The sequence below is a fragment of the Myotis brandtii genome, unplaced genomic scaffold (assembly GCF_000412655.1).
Source record: "Myotis brandtii unplaced genomic scaffold, ASM41265v1 scaffold57, whole genome shotgun sequence".
Lineage (NCBI taxonomy): Eukaryota > Metazoa > Chordata > Mammalia > Chiroptera > Vespertilionidae > Myotis > Myotis brandtii.
In genome coordinates, this window is record NW_005370133.1 from 50,455 (window position 1) to 78,297 (window position 27,843).

The following is a 27,843-nucleotide window of genomic DNA, read 5'->3' on the forward strand; positions in this document are numbered from 1 at the left end:
CACTCTGACCACTGGGTACACTGGCTCTTGGATCTCCAAGGAGGTGCAAGGTCAGCCAGTGTCTGGAGCCGCCCAGCAGGAGCTACAGAGACATCTGCAGATTCCTCCTCTTCGGTTTGGAAGTGCCCAGACCAAGGCCCATCTGTGAAGCAAGGCCGGCAGGGCCTTGGGCCTTCTTTTGGAAGCTCTGGGGCTCTCTGACCCAGCTGCAGTTTGACAGGTTTTAGGCAGAGAAAGGACAGGCCATGCATATGGGGTTGTAAATTAGGTGGGACAGGGTCTCTGGGAATCACCAGGGCAGAGCAAACAGCAATGGCTGCCAGTCAGCCCTGCACCAGAGAGTTCCCCGGGTCTCCATGTCCTGTGCCCCCGTGCAGAAACAATGCTCGCTGTGAGCACCTCTGAGAGAAAGCCGCCCTCACGTTCCTGTCCCAATGCCAGACAGTCAGTTTCTCCCCGTATGTGCCTGGGTCCCCCAGAGTCTCGCCTGGAACTGGAGTTCAGAGCAAGCGGGAGCTTGTATCTCCCTCCCGATTAAAAGTGTAGCACATCCAGGTGCCAGCTCTTTCCATGCCTCCGCACCTCTTACCAGTCTCAATGCGCTTTCTTCACCTCTCTAGTTGTGGAACTTCCACTCAGCCAGCTTTCCTGTGGTTCTGGGTGGTAGTTGTTCTGCCTTTTAGTTGTAATTTTGATGTGGATGTTAGAGGCAGCAAGTATAGGTGTTTACCTATGCCGCCATCTTGGTTCTCTCTGAGATCTATAATTTTCTTACCATAATTTCTGTTCATTCTATCTGTGTCTCAGTGCTCAAAATTTTTCAGGAAATGTGCACTTGTGAGCTATGAATCAGAGTAAGAATTTTGCCATCTAATGTTAATGTGTCTGTGTTATACTGCCTACCTAACCTAAATTGATACACCTTGACATGTTCAGGTATGGGATTAAATTGAAACCTTTGAAACATGGATTACATCCTTAAATAGCTAAATAGACTTTCTAAATGATTGAGGGTTTATAGTCCCAGATGAATACCCCATTTATCTGGAAGTCATATTGCTGGTTACCTCAGCTATCTATAGACTAAAGCAGAAAGAAATAAAAAATGCTTTGGGGCAAATTCCTTGCATTAATGCTTCTGTACTTTATTCATTGAAAGAACTCATTGAGGGCCCTAGCCGGTTTGGCTCAGTGGATAGAGCGTCGGCCTGCGGACTGAAGGGTCCCAGGTTTGATTCTGGTCAAGGGCATGTACCTTGGTTGCGGGCACATCCCCAGTTGGAGGTGTGCAGGAGGCAGCTGATCGATGTTTCTGGCTCTCTATCCCTCTCCCTTCCTCTCTGTAAAAAATCAATAAAATATATTTTTTAAAAAAACCTCATTGAGGAACCCTCATTTAGAACATATTGATTCTTTGACCCTGGCAAATTAAGAATTGATCATCTGCCCTGGATGGCATGGCTCAGTGGTCAGAGCGTCGGCTGTTCACTAAGGGTCTGAGGTTTGATTCCCAGTCAAGGGCATGTACCTGAATTCGAGGTTCCATCCCCGGCCTGGATAGGGGCACCTGTGGGAGGCAACCAATCGATGTCTGTCTGTCTGTCTGTCTGTCTGTCTCTCTCTCTCTCTCTCTCTCTCTTTCTCCTTTTCACTCTCTCTGAAAAGCAATTTAAAAAAATATCATGTGAGGATTAACAAAGCAAGACCAAAAAAGAATTGATAATCTGAAGGGGCAGGCTGTCAACTACAACCCAAGCAGATCGAATGACATCAAAGGAAAATTTAGCTTAAATACATTGTAGCAAGTACAATTATTGGTCATGGGAAAAGACAAACGATTCTTCAGTATATTTATTTTTGAAAGGAGGAAAAGATCTAGAAAGATTTCTTTCAAATATAGTTAATGATGTTTGTATAGTGCTTTCAATTTGCAAAGTGCTTTTTATGTATATTGTCTTATTTCATTTTTTCAGCAATCCCTGTGAAAGAAATATAAGTATTCCCCTTTTGCAGGTTAGAAATATTAGATTTGTGGAGTAATTTGTCTGGTGTCAAATAGCAAATAAATATTGGAACCAGGACTCAAACACAGGACTGGTTTCTAAATCTCAGTCTCTCTTTTTTCCTTTTTAAAAATTTCTTTGCTCTTTTAATTCCATTAATTTGAATTATAGACCCTTAAACTTTGTAATTAGAAAAATTCACTTAATGTACACTGACCCAAATAGTCCAGGAGTAACCCATTTTACTAAATGTATGTATACAATATCCAAAGGCACTGTGATAGTCACTAAGATTAAAATCAGTAATTAATTTAGGAGCCTGAAATTTCAGCTGTAAAAACAAGACTAACATTTAAAAATATATGAAAATTTAATTTGTGTCATAAACAAGGTAAACATTGATCTTAACTTAGTGTCTATTCCCATTTTTGTTTTTTACAAGCATCCTTAACAGAAATCTTTAACATTAGTGTGAAAGGAGTTACTAATGAGTGCAGAAGAGGCTCAATAGAAATAAAATGTTTAAGAAGGACGTGCCAGAGGAAGTAATTATTGAACACCTGTTGCATGCGAGGCACTATGTCAGGTGCTGAGTGTACAATATTAAACACAAATGTTGCTTGCATGGGGTGTATAGTCCAGTCGGAGACATAATAAACATATAGGATTACAACTTGTGATAGATTCTCTGAGGAAAAAGAACATCGTTTTCAGGAAAAAAAAAAAAGGCGTCTACTTTAGCTTGGATGATGAATGAAAGCTTTTTCAAGGAGGTGATAATTAAGCTGAGACCTGAATGATGAGGAGGCAGTTCAGTAATATAAAGCTAAGGCTCCTCAGCACTGCCCAGGAATTCTTGGGTATTTCTCTGATCATTAGTGGTGCTCCTAATAATTGTTTCAGATGTTTTTTGCTCTTCTCAGACTTTCTGTCACTTATTCTTAGCAAGAAATTTGAAACCATCAAATGGAATTCCCTTAATTCCATGTCAACACTTTCAAATTTTCTTCAGTGATCTCTTTAAAATTGGAGAAACTGGATTTGAACTTTGTATTTTTAAGACAATTGTTGAGTCGCATGAAGTTGTAATAAATAATACAGATGATATCCTCCTTCTCCAGTGGTAGTGAAACCATAATACAATATCACAACCAGGATATTGACATTGATATGGTCAAAATTTCCATCTCCACAAGGATCCCTCATGTTGCCCTTTTTTTAAAATATATATATTTTATTGATTTTTTACAGACAGGAAGGGAGAGGGATAGAGAGTTAGAAACATCAATGAGAGGGAAACATCGATCAGCTGCTTCCTGCACATTCCCTACTGGGAATGTGCCCACAACCAAGGTACATGCCCTTGACCAGAATTGAACCTGGGACCCTTGAGTCTGCTGCAAGACGCTCTTTCTACTGATCCAAACCGGTTAGGGCTGCCCTTTTTTTTTTAATGTATATTTTTATTGATTTCAGAGAGGGAGAGAGAGATAGAAACATCAATGATGAGAGAGAATCATTAATTGGCTGCCTCCTGCAAGCCCCCTACTGGGAATCAAGCCCGAAACCCCAGCATGTGCCCTTGATGGAATCGAACCTGGGACCTCTCAGTCCACAGGCCAATGCTCTATCCACTGAGCCAAACCAGCAAGGGCTATGTTACTCTTCGATAGCCACAATCACTTCTCTACTCCTTCCCCCTCCGTAAACTCTGGCAACCATTTCTGTTCTCCATTTCTGTAATTTTGTCATTTCAAGAATGTTATATATGTGGAATCATTCAGTATATAACCTTTTGGGATTTATTCTGGAGACTCCTCCAGATTGTTATGTGTATCAATCATTCCTTTTTATCTCTGAGTAGTAGTCCATGTTATGAAGTACATCTGTTTGTATAACCATTCATCCACTGGGATAAATACCCAGGAGTGCTCTTGCTGGGTTGTTTGATAGTTGCATGTTTAGGTTTTAAGAAAAATGCCAAACTGTTTTAAGTGTGGTAGTACCATTTTACACTCCTGCCTGCAATATAGGACAGATCCAGTTTCTCCACATACTTGCCAGCCTTTGGTGTTATTGCAATTTTTTATTTGAGCATTCTCATAGGTCTATAGCTATTACTTCTTTTAGTACTTTTTCAACCCTGCCCTCTTTCTCCTCTCCTGGGAATTCAATAATACAAATAGCTCTGATCATTTTTTTTCAGTGTATTTTTTTTTCTGTTTAGATTTGAGTGATTTTTATTGTTTCATCTATTAGTTTACTGATTCTTTCCTCTGTTTCTTCCATTCTAGTTGAACCCAACTATTACTGTATTTTTCCACTGAGCCAAACCGGTTCGGCTATTATTACTGTATTTTTCAGTTCTAAAATTTCCATTTGTTTTTTCTTAAGGTCTTTTATTTTTTTTGTTGAGGCTTTCCATTTTTAATTTGTTTCAAGCATGTTTGTAATTGCCCACTTAAGCATTTTTTATGGTGGCTCCTTTAAAATATTTGTCAAATAATTTTAACATTTTTATTATCTCACATTGAATTTACAGATTATCTTTTTTTCAGTTTGAAACCTTACTGGTTCTTGGTATAACGAGTTATTATTATTTTTTTATCTCTTAGGGACTTCAAGAGGTTACTGTGCTCACTTTATTTGAGTTCATCTGACAGGGAGGGACTATAACCTCTAGATCAGTGGTTCTCAACCTGTGGGTCGAGACCCTTTGGGGATCGAACGACCCTTTCACAGGGGTCGCCTAAATACATCCAGCATATCAGATATTTAAATTACGATTCATAACAGTAGCAAAATTACAGTTATGAAGTAGTAACGAAAATAATTTTATGGTTGGGGGTCACCACGACATGAGGAACTGTATTAAAGGGTCGCGGCATTAGGAAGGTTGAGAACCACTGCTCTCGATCCTTTTAATAATATTTTAGATCTTATTAGCTAGTAGTTTAATAATGAACTATAGACATATGTGCTAACTATATTTATATGTAGATATGTGTTTAATAATGTGTTATAGTGACTTAAAGGGATAGTCTAGAAATGCATTACTAACAAATTTACCCCCCAGAACTAGTAGTATAACACAAAGTTTAGACCTCACTCATGATGCCTAAATGCTGCAAATTCATGGAGGGTTCTGCTCCATGGTCACTCTAGGAGGTAGGCTGATGGAAGCTCCACTCTCATAAAGGTTAACTGTCTAGAATTTGAAGGCTCCTCATTTGTCATAGCAGGAAAAGATAGAATGAAAAATTATGCACTGGGTCTCAGGTGCTTCAGGTTACAGCCCATTTGCCAGAACTAAGGACAGGACCCCATCTAACTCCAAGGGTGTCCTGGGAAATGTAGTTGTCCATGTGTTCAGGAAGATGAGAAGAACCAGATGTTAGTTTCAGTAACGTCTACCACAGTCCTTAGTCTGCCACTTGCTAGCTCTGGTATCTTCGAAAGTCAGTTTTCTAAGCCCCCGTTTACTCATCTATAAATCGTAGATAATATTTTTACCTAGGTCTATTGTTATATATATATTAAATGAAACATTGTCACATGGGAGTGCTTTGGAAATGTAAAGTATGCTGGAAATTTTAGTTTTTCTTAAACCATTTTTTGAAGTTCAAGTGCTGCTTTTTTTTTTTCCAGGTCTCCTGAATGATGGAACTGTAGGTATTTTTAGGGGTAACCAGATGCGCTTAAAGAGAGCTTGCATTCGCAAAGCCAAGATCTCTGCTGTTGCTTTTCGGAAAGCCTTCTGCCATCACAAGTTAGTGGAACTTGATGCAACAGGTGTGAATGCTGACATCACGATTACAGACATCATCAGCGGGCTTGGCAGTAATAAATGGATCCAGCAAAATCTCCAGTGCCTGGTGCTGAATTCATTAACTCTGTCCCTTGAAGATCCTTATGAGCGGTGCTTCAACCAGCTTTCTGGCCTTCGAGCATTAAGCATCACCAACGTTCTCTTTTACAATGAAGACCTGGCTGAAGTTGCCTCATTGCCAAGATTAGAGAGCCTGGATATTTCTAACACCTCAATTACAGACATCACGGCTCTGCTGGCCTGCAAAAACCGACTCAAGTCTCTAACCATGCATCACTTAAAATGTTTAAAAATGACAACTACTCAGATACTGGATGTTGTTCGAGAACTAAAATATCTGAATCATCTTGATATATCAGATGATAAACAATTTACATCAGACATAGCTCTTCGATTATTAGAACAAAAAGATATCCTACCCAACCTGGTCTCCCTGGACGTTTCTGGGAGAAAGCATGTGACAGATAAAGCTGTTGAAGCCTTTATACAACAACGGCCCAGTATGCAGTTCGTGGGTTTGCTGGCCACTGATGCTGGTTACTCTGAATTCCTCACAGGCGAAGGGCATTTGAAGGTTAGACTTTAAAAATGTATTATTTTGTCAGGTTGTCTAATGTCTTAGTTACATAAGATTCCATTAAGATGAATGTCTAATAATATATGGACCTTGCTTTAGAGTCAGAGTCCTAACGAAAATCCCAGCTTGCTTACTTTATGACCTAGAGCAAGCTATGGTGTCATTTTTTGAGTTTACATTTCTTTATTTATAAAATGGATATCGTTCCTACCTTGCAGAATTCTTTTGAAGATTAATAATTATATATGTAAAGTACAAGTCACATAGTAGGCCCTAGAAAGCCTAGAGATTTAGAAAAATCTTTAAAAATCTACTGCAGAAATGGTAAAATTTTGCTTTTCTTACGTTTCTTATACCTGTTTTAAATTCAGTTTAGCAAGCATCTATTGAGCTTAATACAGTTTGGCATTCGAAGATGAAAAAGATATAGGAGCTTAGTCTGATAGGAATGGTGATGGTTTGGTCACAAAAAAACAAGAACTATAAAGCCAAGGATAGCTATCTATACTAATAATAGAGGAATATGCAAATTGTCCAGGATGCCGTCACAGTAACAGTAACGACTGAACAGCAGGCTGCGTGGGGCGACCAGGTCGGCAGGGGGGTTAGTGAGGGACGACCAAACAACTGAACAGCAGGCTGCGTGGGGCAACCAGGCCGTTAGGGGGTCAGTTGGGGGCAACCAGGCCGGCAGAGGGGCAGTTGGGGGTGACCAGGCCAGCAGGGGGGTAGTTGGGGATGACCAGGCCGGCAGGGGGGGCAGTGAGGGGCAATCAGGCAGACAGGCAGGTGAGCAGTTAGGAGCCAGTGGTCCCGGATTGTGAGAGGGATGTCCTGGGGATCGGGCCTAAACCGGCAGTCCCTCATCCCCCAAGGGGTCCCGGATTGAAGAGGGTGCAGGCTGGGCTGAGGGGACCTTCTCCTCCCCCGTGCACGAATTTCGTGCACTGGGCCTCTAGTAGTTGCTATAAGAGAGTAGGAGAAATTTCTTCTAGCTGGAGAATTAGGGGTTTGATGGAGAAAATGGTATCTGAGTCAGACCTTGAAGAAAAGAATGTGACAAATTTAAGGAAAACTAATATTTTTCTAATATATATTGTGTCCTCTAGATGCTTTATATTGATAGGTATTAATCACATGTTATAGATGTCAAACATAGACTCAGAAATTATATGATTTATTGTTCATTAGAACCAACATTTGGATCTACATGTCTAGCTCAGAGCCACATTGCCCCCCCACCCCCTTATTACCTTTACCACTTAAGCAGAAGCATTCTTTGATCTGACCTGGAGCAGTGTCAGGGATGGCCCAGAAGTGATTATGGCTACAATGGCAAGGTATCTTTTTTGAGCAACCATCATTGATTTCAGTAAAGGAAAAGGCAAGGTTAATTATAAATATCTTATAAATATCTCAATTCCTAGGTTATTTATAAATTTAGACTTTAAAAAATAGAGTGTAGAAAATGATTTTGAGTTATTCTTTTTTATTCATTCAATAAATATTTTATCAGGTATCTCTGTACACTAGATACTGTGCTGGACATGGGTTTTTGATCATGAGGCCAGACAATATGATCTTGCCCTCATAGAGCTTGTAACTAGTGAGGGAGTCAGACAACCAAATACATGCTATGTGATCGTGTTTTCCTGATCACCCTAACCACTCTGCCTGCCTGCCTCATTGGCCCTAACCACTCGCCTGACTGCCTGATCACCCTAACCACTCTGCCTGCCTGCCTCATCGGCCCTAACCACTCACCTGACTGCCCGATCACCCCTAACTGCTCGCCTGCCTGCCTGATCTCCCCTAACCACTTGTCTGCCTGCCTGATCACCCCTAACCGCCTCTGCCTTGGCTCCTGGCACCATGGCTTTGTCTGGAAGGATGTCCTCCAGAAGGTTGTTTGGCTGTCTGGTCTAATTAGCATATTATGCTTTTATTATTATAGATTATTCTTGCTAAAGCTGGAAAAAAATTTTAATTGAAAAGAAATAACCTGGGCCCTGGACAGTGTTGTTAGATGGTTAGAGCATTGGCCCACACCTAAGGGTTCGATTCTCAGTGAAGGGCACATACCTGGGTTGCAGATTTGATCCCTGGCCCCAGTTGGGGTGGGTGCTGGAGGCAATCAATCGATGTGTCTCTCTGACATGGATATTTTCTCTCTTTCCCTCTCTCTCCCCCTCCCTCCCCCTTCCTCCTTCCCTCCCTCCCTCCTTTCTGCTCTCTCTAAAAATCAGTTGAAAAAAATATCCTCAGTTGAGGATTAAAAAAAAAAGGAATAGCCTAGAAAGTTTGAACAAGTAAATCAGAATCACAGAGAGGTAGAACTCAGGCTTCAGTATTTTTTAAAGCTGAGTAGGTGATTAATATGCAGCCAAAGTTGAGAATCATTGTTTTAAAATATTTTTTAAGATAAAGATCATTGGATCTTTACCCTTTATTCAACTAAATACAAAAATTTATGCCCTTTTTACATTATTTGACCACTGATTTGAAAACTGGAAAATAATAGGTCATGTTAAGGGAGGAGAGCTGATGTTGCCATGTCTCCTTTTTTAGAATTGTCTAACTTAGCAAAGTTGATGAAAAACTTGTCTGAAATGATTGTCTCATTATTGTGATGCTTTAAATTAGTTGAGACTGGTTTTTTGGCTTTACATTCCTGAGTTTTTTAGGCCAGACTGAAGGATATAAGAAGTAGAGACAGTGTGACTCCCTAGAATTCTTTATAAGACATTGCATATATGGTACTCTGAGTGGTCAGTTAGTTATAAGAAGAGGTTGTGGGTGTTTTTTTTTAGGGGGGGGCGTAGTTTTGCATTTACATATATATTAATTATTTTGATCTCCTGACTCAATGAGAGGGAATGGTTTTCTTAAGGCTCACAACTAGATGACATCAGACCCTGCCCCTGTATCTTTGGACTATTTGATTCCAAAGTACTAATATGTATCTTTCCACTACATCTCATTGTCTCTATTTGAGTATCTTAGTTCTTTCTCTCCCTTTCTAATCCCAACACAGAGGGCTTTCTTGCCATAGAATTTCCAACTCTGTCATCACGGTTCCCCCAGTCAATTTGCTCTTTTGTCACAATCCATTTCTTGAACCTTCTACTTCTCCACAACTAGGATTCTTAGATTTATGGGGCACCTCATTCCCAGACTCTGGGGTTATCTACCAAGCTGTGGTTCCCATGCAAACTTGAGGCTATATTTTATATAAGATATTATAAATCTGTTTGGAATCAACCAATTGTGGGTAAATGAAGTCTGACTGAAATCATTGTTAAGTAATTTCCCCCTTAAAATCTTTTTTGTTTCACATAATATTTCAGTGTGTTTCCAAATCTAAGAGAAGGTAAGAAAAGGTTCAGGGTGATTAAAAAGAGGTGAACACTTGGAGAATTTTATTATTCAACTAGAGGCCCAGTGCACAAAAATTTGTGCACTTGTGGGGGGTCCCTCAGCCCGGCCTGTGCCCTCTCACAGTCTGGGACCTCTCAGGGGCTGTCCACCTGTTGGCTTAGGCCTGCTCCCCGGGGGATCGGGCCTAAGCTGGCAGTCAGACATCCCTCTGGCAGCCTGGGAGCCCTTGGGGGATGTCCACTTGCCAGCAGGGAGCAGGCCTAAGCTGCAGTCAGACATCCTTAGCGCTGTGCTGGCAGTCGTCAGCCTGGCTTGTGGCTGACACGTTGGCTGAGCAGAGCTCCCCCTGTGGAAGCACACTGACCACCAGGGGGCAGCTCCTGCATTGAGCGTCTGCCCCCTGATGGTCACTGTGTGTCATAGTGACCAGTCATTCCCAGTCGTTCTGCTGTCAGGGTCAATTTGCATATTACCCTTTTATTATATAGGATTACTGCTTATATATGTGAATACATAGTCATGACCAATGTGTATGCATGTATATTATATATAAATAGTTTTTAAAACATTTTGTAAAGAAATAGCATTGTTATTTCTACAATCTTACAGATGCTTGGTATGTGCCCTTGTGTCACTTGGCACACATCAGTACTATAGTCTAGTTTGTATTAGATCTTGTAGCATATCATATCAGTGGTTGAAATGTCAGTCATGATGCAGCCCTTCATTTTCTCAAAGCTGCATTTCCTACCTAAATACTGTATGTTCATATAAAACCTAGTTTCTGAGTAATATATTTTTTAAGTATTTATTTTTGTTTCATCCTGCATAATGTTACTGCCAAAAAATACCTGTCTTCCAATGTAATGAGATTATATCTCTCTGAATGACAGGGTTGTGTGGGTTTTTTTTACATATTTTTAAACCTTATTATAAAATAAGATGGATACAAAGACCATAAATAACAAATGTATAGCTTAGTGAGTGAAAATAAGGTGAACACATTTGAGACCATCACTCTGGTTAATAAATAGAACTTTGGCAGCTACCCTGAAGCTCTTCCATGTGTCCAATTCTGATTACAACTCCCTCCTTCTCTACAAAAGTACCTCTATTCTGCCTGGCTGGTTTGGCTCAGTGGATAGAGTGTCGGCCTGAGGACTGAGGGGTCCCAGGTTCGATTCCGGTCAAGGGCATGTACTTTGGTTGCAGGCACATCCCCGGGAAGGGGTGTGCAGGAGGCAGCTGATCGATGTTTCTCTCTCATCGATGTTTCTGACTCTCTGTCCTTCTCCCTTCCTCTCTGTAAAAAATCAATAAAATATATATATTTTTAAAAAGTACCTCTATTCTGACTTTATAATAATAATCATGTCCTTGCTTTTTTATATATAGTGTTATGACCCAACTATTTATCTCTAGTTAATCTTGTCCATTTTTCAAAATTTTGTCTTTTGAGTATCTTTTAATTTACAGGTTCCCTCTCCATTCCTTTCTTTTCCTTATGATTTGTCTATTAAAGAATCCAGCTTTTTTTGACTTGTAGAATTTCCCTCAGTCTGGATTTTCACAACTATATACTCTTGGTGCATATTTCCCTGTGTTGGAATTTTATACAGATTGGTAGCTGGATAGGAAACTTAATCACACTCATGTTTGATCTCTTTGAAAGGACCCTTAAGGTGTCATGCTCTTTCATTAAGGAAGTATATAATGTCTGGTTGTTATCTATTCTGTGATGTTAACAGTTGTTGGAACTTAATACTTAGTTCCATTAATTCATTGGAGATTATGGTGCTATTCTAATAATTTCTCTTTCACTTACTAGTTGGATTAACTTTATAAAGAGCCACTTCTTATTATGTACATTTGTTTACCCAATGGTACATGAACCATAGTTTAAGTTAAGTGTATTAACCTTTATAAATGGGAAATTCCTAGATGGTCTTAATTTTTAACAGAACCTCTCGATGCTGACTGAGAGCTTAATAAATCTGGGGAAATTAATTTATACATTTATGTGATGAATACTTACTGAGTTTTTATTGTAAGGCACACATATTGCCAGCTGTTGGGATACAGTGGTAAATGGGTCAGTGTAGTTGGGGGAGGGGTGGTTATGATAATGGCTATGAAAAAGATGTTTCAGAGGGATCTGACTTAAATTGGTGGGTCAGAGAAGGCCTTGCTAAAGAAGTATTGTTTAACTTGAATTGGGAAGATTGAGTAGAAATTAGTCAAAGAAAGAGAGGAAGATTTCAGTGAGAGGATATTATAAATAACTAGAAGCCTGATGCATGAAATTCATGCAAGAGTAGGCCTTCCTTCCCCGGCTGCCAGCACCAGCTTCCTTCTGGCACCTGGGATCTGGGCTTTCCTTGCAGCCCCAGTTTCGTCCAGAAGGTTGTCCTGAAGGATGTCCAGTCTAATTAGCAGATTATACTTTTATTATTATTAATGGCCTTGTCCTGGGAAAGCTTAGCTTATTGAAAGATCAGGAAAATAGCCCATGTGGCTATAACATTGTATGTTAGGGGGAGAGGGTTACCTTAAGAGGTAGATAAAAGCCTAATCCCAAGGCAAGACCTTATAGATAGTATTAAATAAATTGAGATTTATTTTAGGTGCAATGTAGAAAATTTTACCCACAGGCTCATAGTAGGGTCTGAGCCTATATAATATACTAGAGGCTTTGTGCATGAAATTCGTGCACGGGTAGGGTCCCTAGGCCTAGCTGGTGATCAGGGCTGATTGGTGGGGCGATCGGGAGGGCCCCCTGCTGGCACCCGCCTTGGCTCGCCTGGGGCCTGCGGGCTGGAGGCAGCTCCTATGTTGAGCGTCTGCCCCCTGGTGGTCAGTGAGCATCATAGTGACCAGTCGTTCTGCTGTTCAGTCGATTTGCATATTAGGCTTTTATTATATAGGATATATATATCTCTATATCTATAGCTATCTATATCAGTATCTCTCTCTAACATATGTGCATCTGCATAGGATGACTATTCTGATTTGTTTTAAGCCTTACATAGCTATCCTGGATGCCATCTATACAAATAATATTTGGATAGAGAAAGTTAGAGGGTTGAGAAGAACCTAAAAGCTAATTTTCTGGCTCTGTTCAAAGGTGTCTGGAGAAGCCAACGAAACTCAGATTGCAGAAGCATTGAAGCGGTACAGTGAACGAGCATTCTTTGTCCGGGAAGCTCTATTTCACCTTTTTAGTCTAACTCATGTGATGGAAAAAACAAAGCCAGAAATTTTAAAGGTAAGAATAAGAAACTGGATATGAAAAATTTGAAATGATCTGCCTGGCTAGATGATGGTTTTGTAAAGAAAACTGGTGAAAATATGCATTTAGCCTTTGACTCTTTTTTGTAATAGGATTGATGATGTATGACTTCAGTTATTAGCAGTAAATGAGAAAGAGGGAAGATAATTGCATAATGTTTTTGAAATTATATAGCAGTCTCATTAAGTAGTATGAATGCCTTCCAGATGATATTTAACTACCTAAAACCAGTGACCAGTGTGATATTGTCTCACCAGTTGTAGTAGAAAATGAAAGTATATGACTTGAATCAGGACACTGCAATAGGTATTAGCCCTGTATTGCTTCCATATAGGCTCTTTTTAGAAATACAACATTGGAATTCCAATGCCATTTATAAACCTCCTGTGCTTTCCATGCCATTTATAAACCTCCTGTGTCATTTATAAACCTCCTCCTGTGCTTTCATAACTAAGCCATGTTATTTTAACCAAGACAGCTTTTAAAGGGCAAGTAAGGAAGATTCTTAATTTTGTTGATTGCTTAGGGCAGTGTTTGTCAGAATGTGGTCTTTGTCTACCAGAAGTCTGGTGTATTGCCTATTTTAAAAAGCAGATTTGTGAACCCCACCCCAAGAAATTTAGATTCAATAGGGGAATCTGCAAGGGAAGTGATGGGAAGAGATTAACCAAAGAATTTATGCATATCCCATCCACACAGACAATAGGGAGGTGAAGGCCTAGGGGCGGCTAGGGGAACAGGGAAGTGGTGGTCAATGGGGAAAATTGGGGACATCTGTAATACTTTCAACAATAAAGATAAATTTTTAAAAAGATAATCCTTACACACATTCATTTTTGAAACCAGTGAGTAAAGGAATATATTATATTTGTTATCTCATTTAGTGAGCACCACAGTCCCAACTGATAAGTTGTACCTTCTATTTTATAGATTGTGTAACTGAAGGTCTGTGAGGTTTAATAACAATAAGTTTGTGGCACAACCAGAAATGACTTAACCTTCAGGGATCTTAAATTTTGAGAATGGGGTGCATGAATAGGAACAAGTACATTTCAGACCCTAGGGTATTATCCCCAATGCCTATCACCTGCTCCATACATACCAGAGGATATTGGCACTTGGCATATGCCTTATCTATTTATTTTAGGACCAAAGGACTAGATCTCTAGTCCTGATCTGAAATATTTACTCATTCATTCATTCATTTATCAGCGAATGATAAAGAGAGAAAATAATGTAGGCAGTTATTTTAAGAGGTTTTGCTACAATGGTGAGCAAAGGAAAAAAGGTGGTAGTTGCCTGAGGAAATGGGTTTGTTTTTAAGATGGGTGACAAACTAACTTTATATGATGATATGAATGACCTAGTACAGAATTTTAAAAAATATATTTTTATTGATTTTAGAGAGAGAGAAACATCAATGTGAAAGTGAAAAATGAATCTGTTGCCTCCCATACACAACCCGACCGGGGATCAAACCTATAACCTGGGTATGTGCCCTGACCAGGAATCAAACCAGTGACCTTTCGGTACAAGGGATGGCACTCAACCAATTGATCCACACTGGCCAGGGCATTTACTGCAGAATTTTAAAATGGTGTAAAAGTGAGAGGGGAGAACAGCTGAAATAATATCCTTGAGTAGACAAGAAAGGAAGGATCTAGGACATAATGGAGAGATTACCTTTCAACAGGAGCCCACAAAAATCATTTATGGTAACAGGCAGGAAGGCAGCATGTGTATAGGCTGGTTAGAGGGACTCTGAAGTTCCTTTCTGATTCCTTCAGTTTTCTCCATGTAGTTGGAAGCAAGGTCTTCAGATGATATGGATAATGAGGAGTAGGAAGGATTTGTTGGGGGGTTGATTAGAGAGGGAAAGGTAGAAAATAGTTATCAAGGCCAGAAGGAAGTGAATGGATTTTATTGTGCTCTAACTTTAACAGCATTCTCAAGGAACTGAATGTTGGAATTTGAAAGTGGCTTGAAGTGACCTCTGAAAATGATTTGCTATTCACTTGACCCAGAAAACCCTACAAAATCAAGGTTCAAATCTTTGTGTTCCCTTTAAGAACACTCATAAATTGCCCAGGCCATCAAGGATATGCAGGCCACCAAGTATCTGAAGGATGTTACTGTACAGAAGCAAATGTGTGCCATTCTGTCTTTAGAATGGTGGAATTGGTAGGTTTGCCCAGGCCATAGAGTCGGGGAGGATGCAGGGTCAGTGGCCAAAAAGAGTGCTGAATTTTTCCTGCACGTGCTTAAAAGTGCAGAGAGTAATGCTAAACTTCAGGGTTTAGACGTAGGTTCTCTAGTCATTGAGCACATCCAGGTGAACAAAGCTTAAGTTAATTTACAGAGTTCATGGACAGATTAACCCATAGATGAGCTCTCCCTCCCACATTTAGATGATCCTTACTAAAAAAGAGCAGATTGTTCTTAAACCAGAAGAGGAAGTTACATGAAAGAAAAAGATATCCCAGAAGAAACTGAAGAAACAAAAACTATGGCCAGGGAGTAAATTCAGCATAAAATAAATGCTAATAAAAGTAAAAGTAGAAAAAAAAGAAAGTGAAATTTAGTCTACTGCCATATCACCCTGACGTGCCCAGTCTCATCTGAAACTAGTTTGCATCTGCTTTACTCTATTTAAGTCATTAAGAATTTATTGTGTTAACCATATAACAGATACTGTATTAGGTCTTGGATACACAGAGATAAATTACCTGAATAAAAAAGATTCATTAGTCTTACAGAAAAATTTCTGGACATGAACCAGGTTCACAGGAACTAAGTATTAGTGAGCAACTGCTATGTCCTAGGCTCTTTGCACATGAGAACAAAAAAGATACTTAAGACATTTTAGAAATTATTATATATTAACACAATAATGTTGCTATGTGAAGAGAGCTTGGATTTATAAGGTGGATTAATTTTTTTTTCCAGCTTGTGGTCACTGGGATGAGAAACCACCCTATGAATTTACCAGTGCAACTTGCTGCAAGCGCCTGTGTATTTAATTTAACCAAGCAGGATCTTGCTGTAGGAATGCCTGTCCGACTCCTGGCTGATGTGACCCATTTGCTGCTGAAAGCTATGGAACATTTTCCTAATCACCAGCAGGTAAGCATATGGGAATCTGCATTCAAATAGTCCTTTTAGTGTCTCCTACCCATCTCCTACCTCCATATAGTTCAATTTAATAGACCGAGGGTGGAAATTCTAATGCCTTTAGAAGCTGTAAAGTAATAAATTTGTGGTATGACTGAGTGTAGGACAACAGAGAAGTAGAAAACTAAAGTGTGCATTCCCTGCCTAAATAGTATTTAAATCCAAATGTTCAGGGAAATAGTGTAAGCCATATAAAACTCATTTTCAACCTAGATCTTGAGTCTAGCCATAGAGCATCTATCTGTTCTGGGCCATATACTATCAAGTACTGGGATACAGAAATGAATAAGACAAGGATTTTCTATTTCTAGAGGTATGGCAGACTATATAACCTAGCCAGATGACAACTCAAAATACTGCTTAAATTATATAGATATAGATATAGATATAGATATAGATATAGATATAGATATAGATATATAAATCCTCACTTGAGGCTGTTTTTATTGATTTTATTTTTTCTTTATCTATATAACTAGAGGCCCGGTGCATGAAAATTTGTGCACTGGGGGCAGGGTGGGGGGTCCCTCAGTCCAGCCTGCCCCCTCTCAGTCCAGGAGCCTTCAGAGGATGTCCTACTGACGGCTTAGGCCCGCTTCCAGGCCTCCCTCTGCGGGAGGCAACTGGGCTGATTAGAGGAAGGCGCCACCTCCATCACTTCGCTGCTGCTGCCACTGCCAGCTGCTGCAGCCACCAAGGTGTTTTCACCAACATGGAGTCAGGTCCCTTCACCATGAAAAAATGACAACTTTCTTTAGGCATTTTCAAGCTGTCTTTCATAGGATATGACATTTCTTTCTTTTTTTTATCCTCACCTGAGGATATTTTTCCATTGATTTTTAGAGAGCGTGGAAGAGAGAGGGAAAGACAGAGAGAAACATCAATGTGAAAGGGACACTTCAATTGGTTGCCTCCTGCATGACCCCTGACCTGGGCCCTGGCCAGGGAGGAGCTTGCAACCTAGGTACATGTCTTTGACCAGAATCCAACCCGGACCCTGTGGTCCACAGGCCCAGGCTCTATCCACTGAGCCAAACCAGCTAGGGCAGGATATGATATTTCTTAGCCCCTCCAGCAGCAGACCTTCGTTTTTTCCTCCAGTAGTGAGGTGGAAAAACCCTAGATCACCTTCTTGGATTCTTATTACCCAAGTTACCAAGAACACTGCAGGTGGCGTACAGGGAACTTAGCCAATGAGTGGTCAGAAAAGGTGTTTCCTCTGCAGCTCACGCGCCGCGGCTGGCGGGCCCTGTTCTCTCCAGGCCTCCCCGCAGCCACGGTGGCAGGCAGGCCCTGTACTCTCTGGGCCTGCACCAGCCGTGGCTTGCCTCACCACGCACACAGTCCTCTCCCACCCACCTGCACTTGCAGCCTCCTCCTGAGCGGTCGTGATGTTATGGCATTCCGGACAATTTACATATTACCTCTTTTATATTTATATATAATTTTTTATTGATTTCAGAAAGGGAGAGGGAGAAAGAACCATCAATGATGAACTCTAGCTGGTTTGGCTTGGTGGATAGAGCATCAGCCTGCGGAGTGAAGGGTCTCGGGTTCGATTTCGGTCAGGAGTACATGCCTGGGTTGTGGGCTCGATTCCCAGTAGGGGACGTGTAGGAGGCAGCCAATCAGTGATTCTTTTTTGTCATTGATGTTTCTATCTCTCTCTCTCCCTCTCCCTTCCTCTCTGAAATCAATAAAAATATGTTAAAAAAAAGAAAAGAAACATCAGTGATGGGAGAGAATCATTGAATGGCTTCCTCTTGTTGGGGATCAAGCCTGCAACCCTGGCATGTGCTCTGACCAGGTATCAAACCATGACCTCCTGGTTCAGCCAGTGAACCATACCAGCTGGTATGGTTTTTATTGATTTTAGAGAGAGATAGGGACAAACATTGATGTGAGAGAATCACTGATCAATCTGTTGCCTCTTGTACTCACCCTGATCAGGAATTAAACCCACAACCTTTCAGTGAATGGGATGATGCTCCAACCAACTGAGCCACCCAGCCAGGGCTTAAATTATATTTTTAACTCTTAAAATTTAGCAGTGACTTGGCAAGTTAGTAAAAAATATGTCCAAAACCAAGTAAAAATGGCATCCCACATTGGTGAGTGGATCATTAAAGCCAGCTTCCCTCAAACCAGATAAACTTTGGGCTTTGTTTTTCATGGCCCCTGGAAGCCAGGTAGACAGAAGACAAAACAGGACCCACCTAAAGTCTACCAGAACAGAGGGAAATTAGCTGGAATTATCCTACTTCTTATCCTATTTGTCATCTAAAGGAAAAGAAAAAAAGTGTGCTGGTAAACTTATATGTGTCCAGTGGAAGTCATTATTTCAACAGTAGGTGCCAAAATAAAGGCTGTAAAATGAGTGGGGTTTCATCAGTCTTCTTCCGTTTTTTGTTTTGTTTTGTTTTTTAATATAGAGGCTACTCCTGTTTAAAAAATAACAAGTAACAAAGCAACATTTTATTTATGATTTTTTTTTTCTCCCTTTGGTTCTTTAGTTGCAGAAGAATTGCCTCCTTTCACTTTGCAGTGACCGGATCCTTCAAGATGTTCCATTTAACAGGCAAGTGATAGTCCTAAAACTTAAAATAGGACAAAACAGAATTTTAGAAATCTGTCTTGAGTAATTTCTTTTTTTTGTTTGTTTGTTAATATATTTTTATTGATTTCAGAGAGGAAGGGAGAGGGGGAGAGAGATGTAAACATCAATGATGAGAGAGAATCATTGATTGGCTGCCTCCTGCACGCCCCACACTGGAGATCAGTCAGGCCTGCAACCCAGGTATATGCCCTGACCAGGAATCAAACCATGACCTCCTAGTTCATAGGTTGACACTCAACCACTGAGCTACGCCAGACAAGTCTTAGGTAATTTCGTACCAGTTATATCCCTGTTGTACAATTAATCAAGTAGATGGGATTATATGTTGTCTTATAGAATGCTAAATCTACTTTCTCTAGTTCAGTGTCTTGATATTCATGATAGCAGATGGGCCCCTGTTTTCATAGCCCTTTGCTTAAGAATTTATATTGATTATAGTTTTAAAAATATCCACATAATAATGTGGGCTAAAGAAACTGAGGCATATAGAGATTCAGTGCTTGCCCATGGTTTTGTGACTAGTAATTACCAGACTAGAAGTCATCTAGTTCTAGTTCAGTGTTCTTTTCTCTGAATCATACCTCTTATTATTAGTTATTTGATATTGAATTATAGAAGAAACTTTTTAAGAGGAAACTTTAAACAGAGGTTAAAGGAAGACTGGATTCCAATAAGTAAAAAGGGTTTTCTAAGATGCTATAATTTGGGAGATAAAAGAGTTTTTTTTTCATTTTACTGTTTTATAACTTTTAATGATGATATTTTGAAAAAGAAATTTATACTGAAATGTATATTTCTCCAGCAGCAATTTTACTGTGATTTACTTTTATTTTGTTAACAGTACACTGTTATATGGCATGGCTGAGGAATGAGGTGTTCCATTTACTATTTAAAATAAGTAGTTTGGAATATATATAGTAGATTACTAATTTTATTTTATAGCTAGTGCACTCTACTAGAATTGAACTTCTTTGTGGTTAGAGACTGTGATTGATTTATCTCTTTGTCTCTAGTGCTTAAGTGGATGTTTAATGGATGGAAGGATGAATGAATGAGTATAATAGAAAACAGAATTTTTCATAGAAGAAGTAACAGAATGAATTGGGCCCCCAAACAAGGAGGGAAAGATTCCATCTGATTCGTAATCATTAAAGATTTCATGTTAGTGATAGCATTTGAGATAATAAAAATAACTAACATGTATGAAGCACTGGAATCGCAAGGCACTGTGCTGTGTTTTACATATGCTTATTCAGTCCTTATATCAGTCCTGTGAAATGATTAGTCTTGTAATCTTCATTTTACAGATGAGGAAACAGAGGCACACAGAGGTTTAGTAACTTGCTCAAGGTGATAAGATAGTAAGTAGCAGAATTTAGATTTAAATCCAGACTGACTGAGAGCCTGTACTTTTTATGCCATGCTATATGCTTTAAAGATGAAGCTAGTTGAGTTGTTTTATGTTTTGGGAACTGTACAAATAAAGGCACAGAGGAAGTCAATAATACTAGTAAAAAAATAACCTTTATCAAAAGCGTGGTGTGTGTCAAGTTCTGTACTAAGTCTTAAGCTTGATATGTGGTATCATTTAATCCTCATGACAGTCCTATAGAATAGATCTTATTATTTTACTAGAGGCCCGATGCACAAAATTAGTGCAAGAGTAGGCCTTCCTTCCCCCGGCTACTGGCACCGGCTTTCCTCGCAGCCCCAGCTTTATCCAAAAGGTCATCCGGAAGGATGTCCGGAAGGACATCTGGTCTAATTAGCATATTATGCTTTTATTATTATAGATAGATGAGAATATTGAAGTTCAGAGAGATTAAGGGACTTGCTCAGGGTCCCAAAGTTAATAAGTGGTAGAAGGTGATATTTGAGTCCAGACTGACTCCAAAGTTTATAATGTTTTTGTTACTCGTCAGCCAAGGATATTTTTCCATTGATTTTTTTTTTTTTTTTTTTTAGAGAGAGTAGAAGGGAGGGGGAGAGACACAGAGAGAGAAACATTGATGTGAGAGAGACACATCGATGGGTTGCCTTCCACACAAACTTCAACCAGGGCCAGAGATTGAACCTGCAACCAAGGCACCTGCCCTTGACAAGAATCAAACCCGGAACTCTTCAGTCCGCAGGCTGATGCTCTATCCACTGAGCCAAACCAGCTAGGGCCTATGATGTTTTTAATGACTTAACGCATCACCTCACATGAAAAAATAAAAATAGAACTAGAATTTAAACCAAAAAATCAAAAGAACTTCAGGCCATATTACCTCATAACTGTGGGTATGTTTGGGGGACTAATGAGCAGTCTACTTTGCAGTAAGAATATGGTAGGCAGGAAAAAAGATTTGAATGTATGGGCCCATTGCTAGAATCATAAAATACTAACTACAAGAGTGACATCATACCTAAGTCCTCTTACAGATTTATTTATTACAATTGTGTAGGCAGAAATTGAAGGGAACACAATGGAGGGAGGCAGAGGCCCATTAGGAATCTATTGCCAGTTTATATAAAGAAAACAAAAACACTAATTTGAAAAGACACATGCACCCCTATGTTTATTGCAGCATTACTAGTAATACTCAAGATATGGAAGCAACCTAGATATCTATCAGTAAATGAATAAAGAAAATGTAGTATACATCTATCTATCTATCTATCTATCTATCTATCTATCTATCTACCTATCTATCTATCTCTACCTACCTACCTACCTACCTATTTAATGGAATAGTATCCTCCTATATACTAGTAATAAAAGGCTAATATGCAAATTGTCCCTTTGACCTGGAGTTCGGCCAGGGGGCGGGCCGGCTGGTCAACCGCCTGCGGCCCCTCCCCATAGCTGGCCCGGCCCAATCAACCCTGATCAGGCCAGGCTGGCTGGACCTCACCTGTGCATGAATTCATGCACTGGGCCTCTAGTTCAGAAATAAAAAAATGAAATCTTGCCATTTATGACAACATGGATGGACCTAGAGTGTATTATGCTAAGTGAAACAAGTCTGACAGGAAAGACAAATACCATATGATTTCACTTACGTGTGGAATCTAAAAGAACAAAATAAATGAACAAAAGAAAACAGAAGGACTCATAGATACAGAGAACAAACTGAGGGTTGCCAGATGAGAGGGAAGTTGGACGGCTACATGAAAAAAGTGAAGGGATTAAGAAGTACAAATTGGTAATTACAAAACAGTCATGGGGATGTGAAGTACAGCATAGGAAATGTAATCAATAATCCTCTATACTAATAAAAGAGTAATATGCTAATTAGACCAGGAGACCTTCCGGAGACCTTCCAGACGTCCTTCTGGACAAAGCCAGGGGCGTGGCCAGCCTGCAAACGGCCCTCAGCCCCTCGCCCAGGCTGGCCAGGCACCCCAGCGGGGACCCCCACCCCAATGGGGGCATGGCTAGCCTGCAAACAGCCCTCAGCCCCTAGCTCAGGCTGGCCCCACCCCCAGCAGAGACCCTCCCCCCCACCCGTGCACCAAGCCTCTATCTATACTAATAAAATGGTAATATGCTAATTAGACCGGATGTCCTTCCGGACAAAGCCATGGTGGCAGAGCCAAGGCAGAGGCAGTTAGGGGGATCAAGCCAGCAGGCAGGCGGGCGGTTAAGAGCCAGTGGTCCTGGATTGCAAGAGGGATGTCCAACTGCTGGATTAGGCCCGATCCCACAAGGGTCCTGGATTAGAGAGGGTGCAGGCCAGGCTGAGGGACACCCCCCTCCCGTGCACAAATTTCGTACACCGAGCCTCTAGCATATAATAAAAGCCCAGCGACCAAATGGTGGAATGACCAGAATGGCCAGTCAGCCAGTCGCTATGATGCACACTGACCACCATGGAGCAGATGCTCAATGCAGGAGCTGTCCCCTGGTGGTCAGTGCACTACCACAGTGGGAGCGCTGCTGACAGGGATGAGAAGCTGCTCCCGCTGCGAACCCCAGGCCGACGGGCAGGAACCCAGGCTGCAATCATCGCCTCCTCACCCCAGGCTCCTCCTCCTCACTCCCTGCTGCCTCCTCTGGATGCCCGCAGGTTGTGCAGTGCTGCCGCCAGGCTCACAGAGCTAACCCCAGAGGCTAGGAGGCGGGTTCGTGGCCGCTGCAGGACTGAGACCTACTCTACCGCCTCTCAGTGCTATTGTCCCTGGGCCCGGCCCGGATCGGGTCCCCTGGAGAGGCAGGTGCTCCGGCTCCTTAGAAGATGCTGGACCAGGGAGGAGCCGCTCAGAGGGCAGGTCCACAGCTGCTTGGCTGATCAGGATGGGCGGCGCTCCCACAGTGGGCCGCTCCCACAGTGGGCCGATCCACGCAGGCCTGCCCCCCCACCAGTGCACAAATCCTGTGCTCTGGGCCTCTAGTAGTATAATAACTATGTATAGTGTCAGGTGAGTATTAGAATTATTGGAAGGATCTCTTTGTAAATTATATAAATGTCTAACCACTATGCTGTACACCTGAAACTAATATAAAATAATACTGAATGTCATCTGTAATTGAAAAATAAAATAAAATAAAATGTAATAAAATAAAAATAGTTTTTTAAAAAAGAATGAAATCTTGCCATTTGTGACAACATAAATGGACCTAGATCAGTGATGGCGAACCTATGACACGCATGTCAGAGGTGACATGCAAACTCATTTTTTTGGTTGATTTTCTTTGTTAAATGGCATTTAAATATATAAAATAAATATCAAAAATATAAATCTTTGTTTTACTATGGTTGCAAATATCAAAAAAATTTCTATATGTGACACGGCACCAGAGTTAAGTTAGGGTTTTTCAAAATGCTGACACGCCGAGCTCAAAAGGTTCGCCATCACTGACCTAGATGGTATTATGCTCAGTGTAGTAAGTCAGACAGAAAAAGACAAATACCACATAATGTCACTTATATGTGGAATCTAAAAAATATAAAATAACCCGAACCCTACTCTGTCTCTAGCACCGAGAACAATGTTTGGCATAAGAGGAGTTCAATACATGTTTGTAAGTGAATGAATTACTGTTGTGCTAGCTACTGTGAGGAACCCAGAAAATACTTATTACTACATTATTGAAATCACTACAGAATAGAAATGTGCTGTAATTTTAGAAGTTGAATGCCCAGTAGTTTTGACTCTTATTTCATTACAAAGTGTCAGAATTAATATTGCGGTACTGTCTCCAGAACACTAAGTATCATTATTATTCTCTGTTAATTAAGAGGAATTATCAGTTTCCAGCTGGGACTCTGAAATTGTGCCTGCCCCTCCAGAATTAGTTCATGAACCCATTTGTGTGTTTTCAGGTTTGAAGCAGCTAAGCTTGTCATGCAGTGGCTCTGCAACCATGAGGATCAAAACATGCAAAGGATGGCAGTTGCTATCATTTCCATTCTGGCTGCCAAGGTACCTGAACTCGTGTTTCCCTTATAGTTATTATTTTCCCAAAATCCGAAAGCCACAAAGGTTAGTAAGCCTCTCTGCAAGCCTGCTTATTCACGCTTGCAATTCAAAATTGCAGAATTCCAGGTTGATCAAAGATTTTACTCTGACCTTAGTCTGCTATAGTGACTGATATTACATTCACACTAGTGGGTTCTTGGACATTTATTTTGTCTGCTTGCTTGCAGCTTTCTACAGAACAAACTGCACAGCTTGGTGCTGAGCTCTTCATTGTGAGGGTAAGTGTTATCTCCTCTATGCAGAGCACTAGACAGTTTTCATTTTCATTGTTTTCAGGCAGTGTTGTGTATCTTCTCATACTTTATATTTTAAAAATTATTTTCCTTTCTTCTAAATGAGTGTATTAATTTCTTTTTATAGAGGCAGCTTTACTCCTTAACAGAGATGGAAAGAGCCCTGAACTAAGAGTCAGATGACCTAGGATCTCATTTGTAAATTCATTTTGTGAATTTAGAAAAATTGCCTGAACTATTAGTGTATATATAAGCCTTAAGATCTTACCGAGTTCTAAAATTCTGTGATTTTGTTAAATTTATGAAGAAAATGTAAAGATGATTATAGGCATAAGATTGTGCTAGCCCTAGCTGGTTTGGCTCAGTGGATAGAGCATCGGCCTATGGACTGAAGGGTCCCGGGTTCGATTCCAGTCAAGGGCACATGCCTGGGTTGCGGGCTTGATCCCCAGTAGGGGGCGTGCAGGAGGCAGCTGATCAGTGATTCTCATCATTGATGTTTCTATCTCTCTCCCTCTCCCTTCCTCTCTGAAATCAATAAAATATATTTTAAAAAACATTTAGGATTATGCTAGATGATTTGGGGAAGAATATAATTTAAATAGTTCATGTATTATTTTGCTTGCTTACACAGTTGAGGAAATAATATAATGAACAGTGAAAAGTTAAAAACCTTTAAAGAGAATAAATATGAATAGTGTCTTAGGGAGAACTGGAGGAAAAACGTCCATTTTGGGGCTTCCTGTTATAATCCTGGCATGAGGTGTTTGAACAACCATAGTAGATAGAAAAGTCAAGTGAGAGACTCCTTTTTTCTATGACATAAATTATGTATGAAATGACAAAGTAAATCATTCATTTGATAGGTAATTATACAATACTCATCACCTACCACCTTAAAATGTTAGGGATTCACACTGAATTATATTTCTAATATCTTCCCATAAGAAATTCACAGTATAGAAAATAGCTATGTAGAGGTAGTTGTAATGCAATCTAATAAGTATAATAATAAAGATATGAATGAAATAAGTAACATAAAAAGAAGGCTGTAGTGGTAAATGGAAAGTGTATGCATTCTTAAATTGACATATCTAGGTTTATTCCTAATTCTGTTATTTATTAGTGGTGTGATTTGGGGCAAGTCACATAAATTTTCTTAAGGGTGGTAAAAAATACTTTATACAGTTATTATGAAGATTAAATGAAAAGGAAAAAAGTAATTGAAGGAATATATGCTAAGTGCTAGATGATACAATATATATTAGTTAAGTGGAAAATGATGCTGATTTTATTTATTTTTACTATATTCAGAATGGCATTTTAATTATAAATATGGCTTTTCATTGCTATATATGTCTCAGTACTTTTAGATGGAGATATATTCAAAGATTTTAAGGAAATAGCCCCCTCATATGCTTTGGGGGAAAATTAAGCTTAGCTTAAGTAGGAATTAACAGAAATTAGTAGTAGTAGTAGTAATGATGATAGCTTTTTTTTTTTTTTTGCTTTTAATTATCACCTACAATTTACAAATGAGGAAACAAAGAATTGGCAAACAAGTTTACACAGTTAATCAGATGCAGAGAGATTATTATATTTAAGCTCAGGTAACCTGATTCTGATGCCAAACTCTTAGCCTCTATGCTATTAATTTAAATAATTGCACAGAAGTGTTTGTGTTTCTTAAATATTTTTCCTGAACTGTATGTAACTTGAAGTGTTCATTAATGTTTTCTTGTATCTGTTTTAGCAAAGCTGTCTCTTACTTCTAAAAGTATAATGTATAAATGGAATTATGGATGCTTTATGTAGGTGTTAAAACATTTAACTTGCAAACTTTAAAAATTTCAAAGGTTAAAGCTATGACAGATAATATATAAGTGGAATTTCAAAGATATTATCTTATTTAAATCCAGTATAGACTTAATTTCCTGCACCTCTGTTTTCTTTTTTAAAATGTATCTTTATTGTTGAAAATATTACAGATAGTCCCTTTTTCTCCCCCTTGACCTCCTCCTCCTGGAAATCCAATATAGACTTTAATTCTCTTACTATTATATTTAGTTTGTCCTTTCTTTTTTTCTTAAAACTTGAAGATAGAATTAGTTCTTTCATTTCTTACTTTCCCATACTAAGTTGACTATGATCAAATTTAATACCTCTCAGACTGAATTTCCTCTCCTGAAAAGTGGGGATAGCACTACTACAATTTAGGATATAATTTGCTGATGCTAAATAAATGTTTGCTTCATTCTCCCCTTCACCTTTTATATGCCAGGATCTGAAATGAGTATATGTTGTCACTGATTGGGTAAGATAATTGGTCCCAAGGTTTAATCAATTTGCTTTTCATTTTATTTAGAGGTGATTAGACTATAGGTACAAACAGAATAATATAGAAGTATTTGTGAAGTTCCTATACTTTTTTCTTGTTGGAGGAATAGTCTGGTCTAGGAGGCTGTTTGTTATACTTATAAAAACCTTTATAGGAAGTGTCTTAAGCCATGAGACTAAACCTAATGGACTTTTAGTTATTGCCACTAATAATTGTAATAATTCAATAATGAGAAATTAATTCTATTTTTCTTCTTTTAGCAACTTCTTCAAATAGTGAAGCAGAAAACCAATCAAAATTCGGTGGATACTACTTTGAAATTTACTTTGAGTGCACTTTGGAACCTCACAGATGAATCTCCAACCACTTGCAGACACTTTATTGAAAACCAAGGGTTAGAACTCTTCATGAGGGTTCTAGAGGTTAGAATGGGAATTTAGCCTACAGTTTTGACATTTATTGATTGATTTAAGCATTTATTATATTTGATTCTTTAGGTAATTATAGGTTTCTCTTTCTTTTTACAGTCTTTTCCAACTGAGTCATCCATTCAACAGAAAGTTCTAGGACTTTTGGTAAGAAATAAGCATTTCCTGCTTAGTTCAAACCTATAATTATTTTCTGTCTGACGCGATACATTGAAGTTGCTATTGTATTTATAAATACTTAATGACATTAGAAAACATATGTATTTTAACTAAGTAAAAAAACAGTGTACAAAACTATATGTACATATTAAGATTTTCACCACATTAAAAGGAAAATATGAATTACATACTTTATATTTTTGGTATAGTACAAACTTCATGAGCATGATTTACTTTTATAATCAGAAAAAAATCTCATTTAAAAATGCCACATACACCCCTAACTGGTTTGGCTCAGTGGATAGAGCATCGGCCTGCGGACTGAAAGGTCCCAGGTTCGATTCCGGTCAAGGGC

The 27,843-nt window shown here is 39.5% G+C and overlaps 1 protein-coding gene across 1 annotated transcript in view; it reads left to right on the plus strand.

Annotated features, from left to right (window-relative positions):
* Positions 1-27,843, plus strand: part of ZYG11B (zyg-11 family member B, cell cycle regulator) — a 45,810-nt gene that overhangs the window by 8,337 nt on the left and 9,630 nt on the right. The window contains exons 2-9 of the mRNA XM_014549775.1: positions 5,652-6,406; positions 12,912-13,052; positions 16,023-16,199; positions 18,761-18,825; positions 24,174-24,273; positions 24,498-24,548; positions 27,162-27,323; positions 27,429-27,476. Coding sequence (XP_014405261.1) covers positions 5,652-6,406; positions 12,912-13,052; positions 16,023-16,199; positions 18,761-18,825; positions 24,174-24,273; positions 24,498-24,548; positions 27,162-27,323; positions 27,429-27,476 — 1,499 coding nt within the window. The remainder of the gene's footprint in view (positions 1-5,651; positions 6,407-12,911; positions 13,053-16,022; positions 16,200-18,760; positions 18,826-24,173; positions 24,274-24,497; positions 24,549-27,161; positions 27,324-27,428; positions 27,477-27,843) is intronic.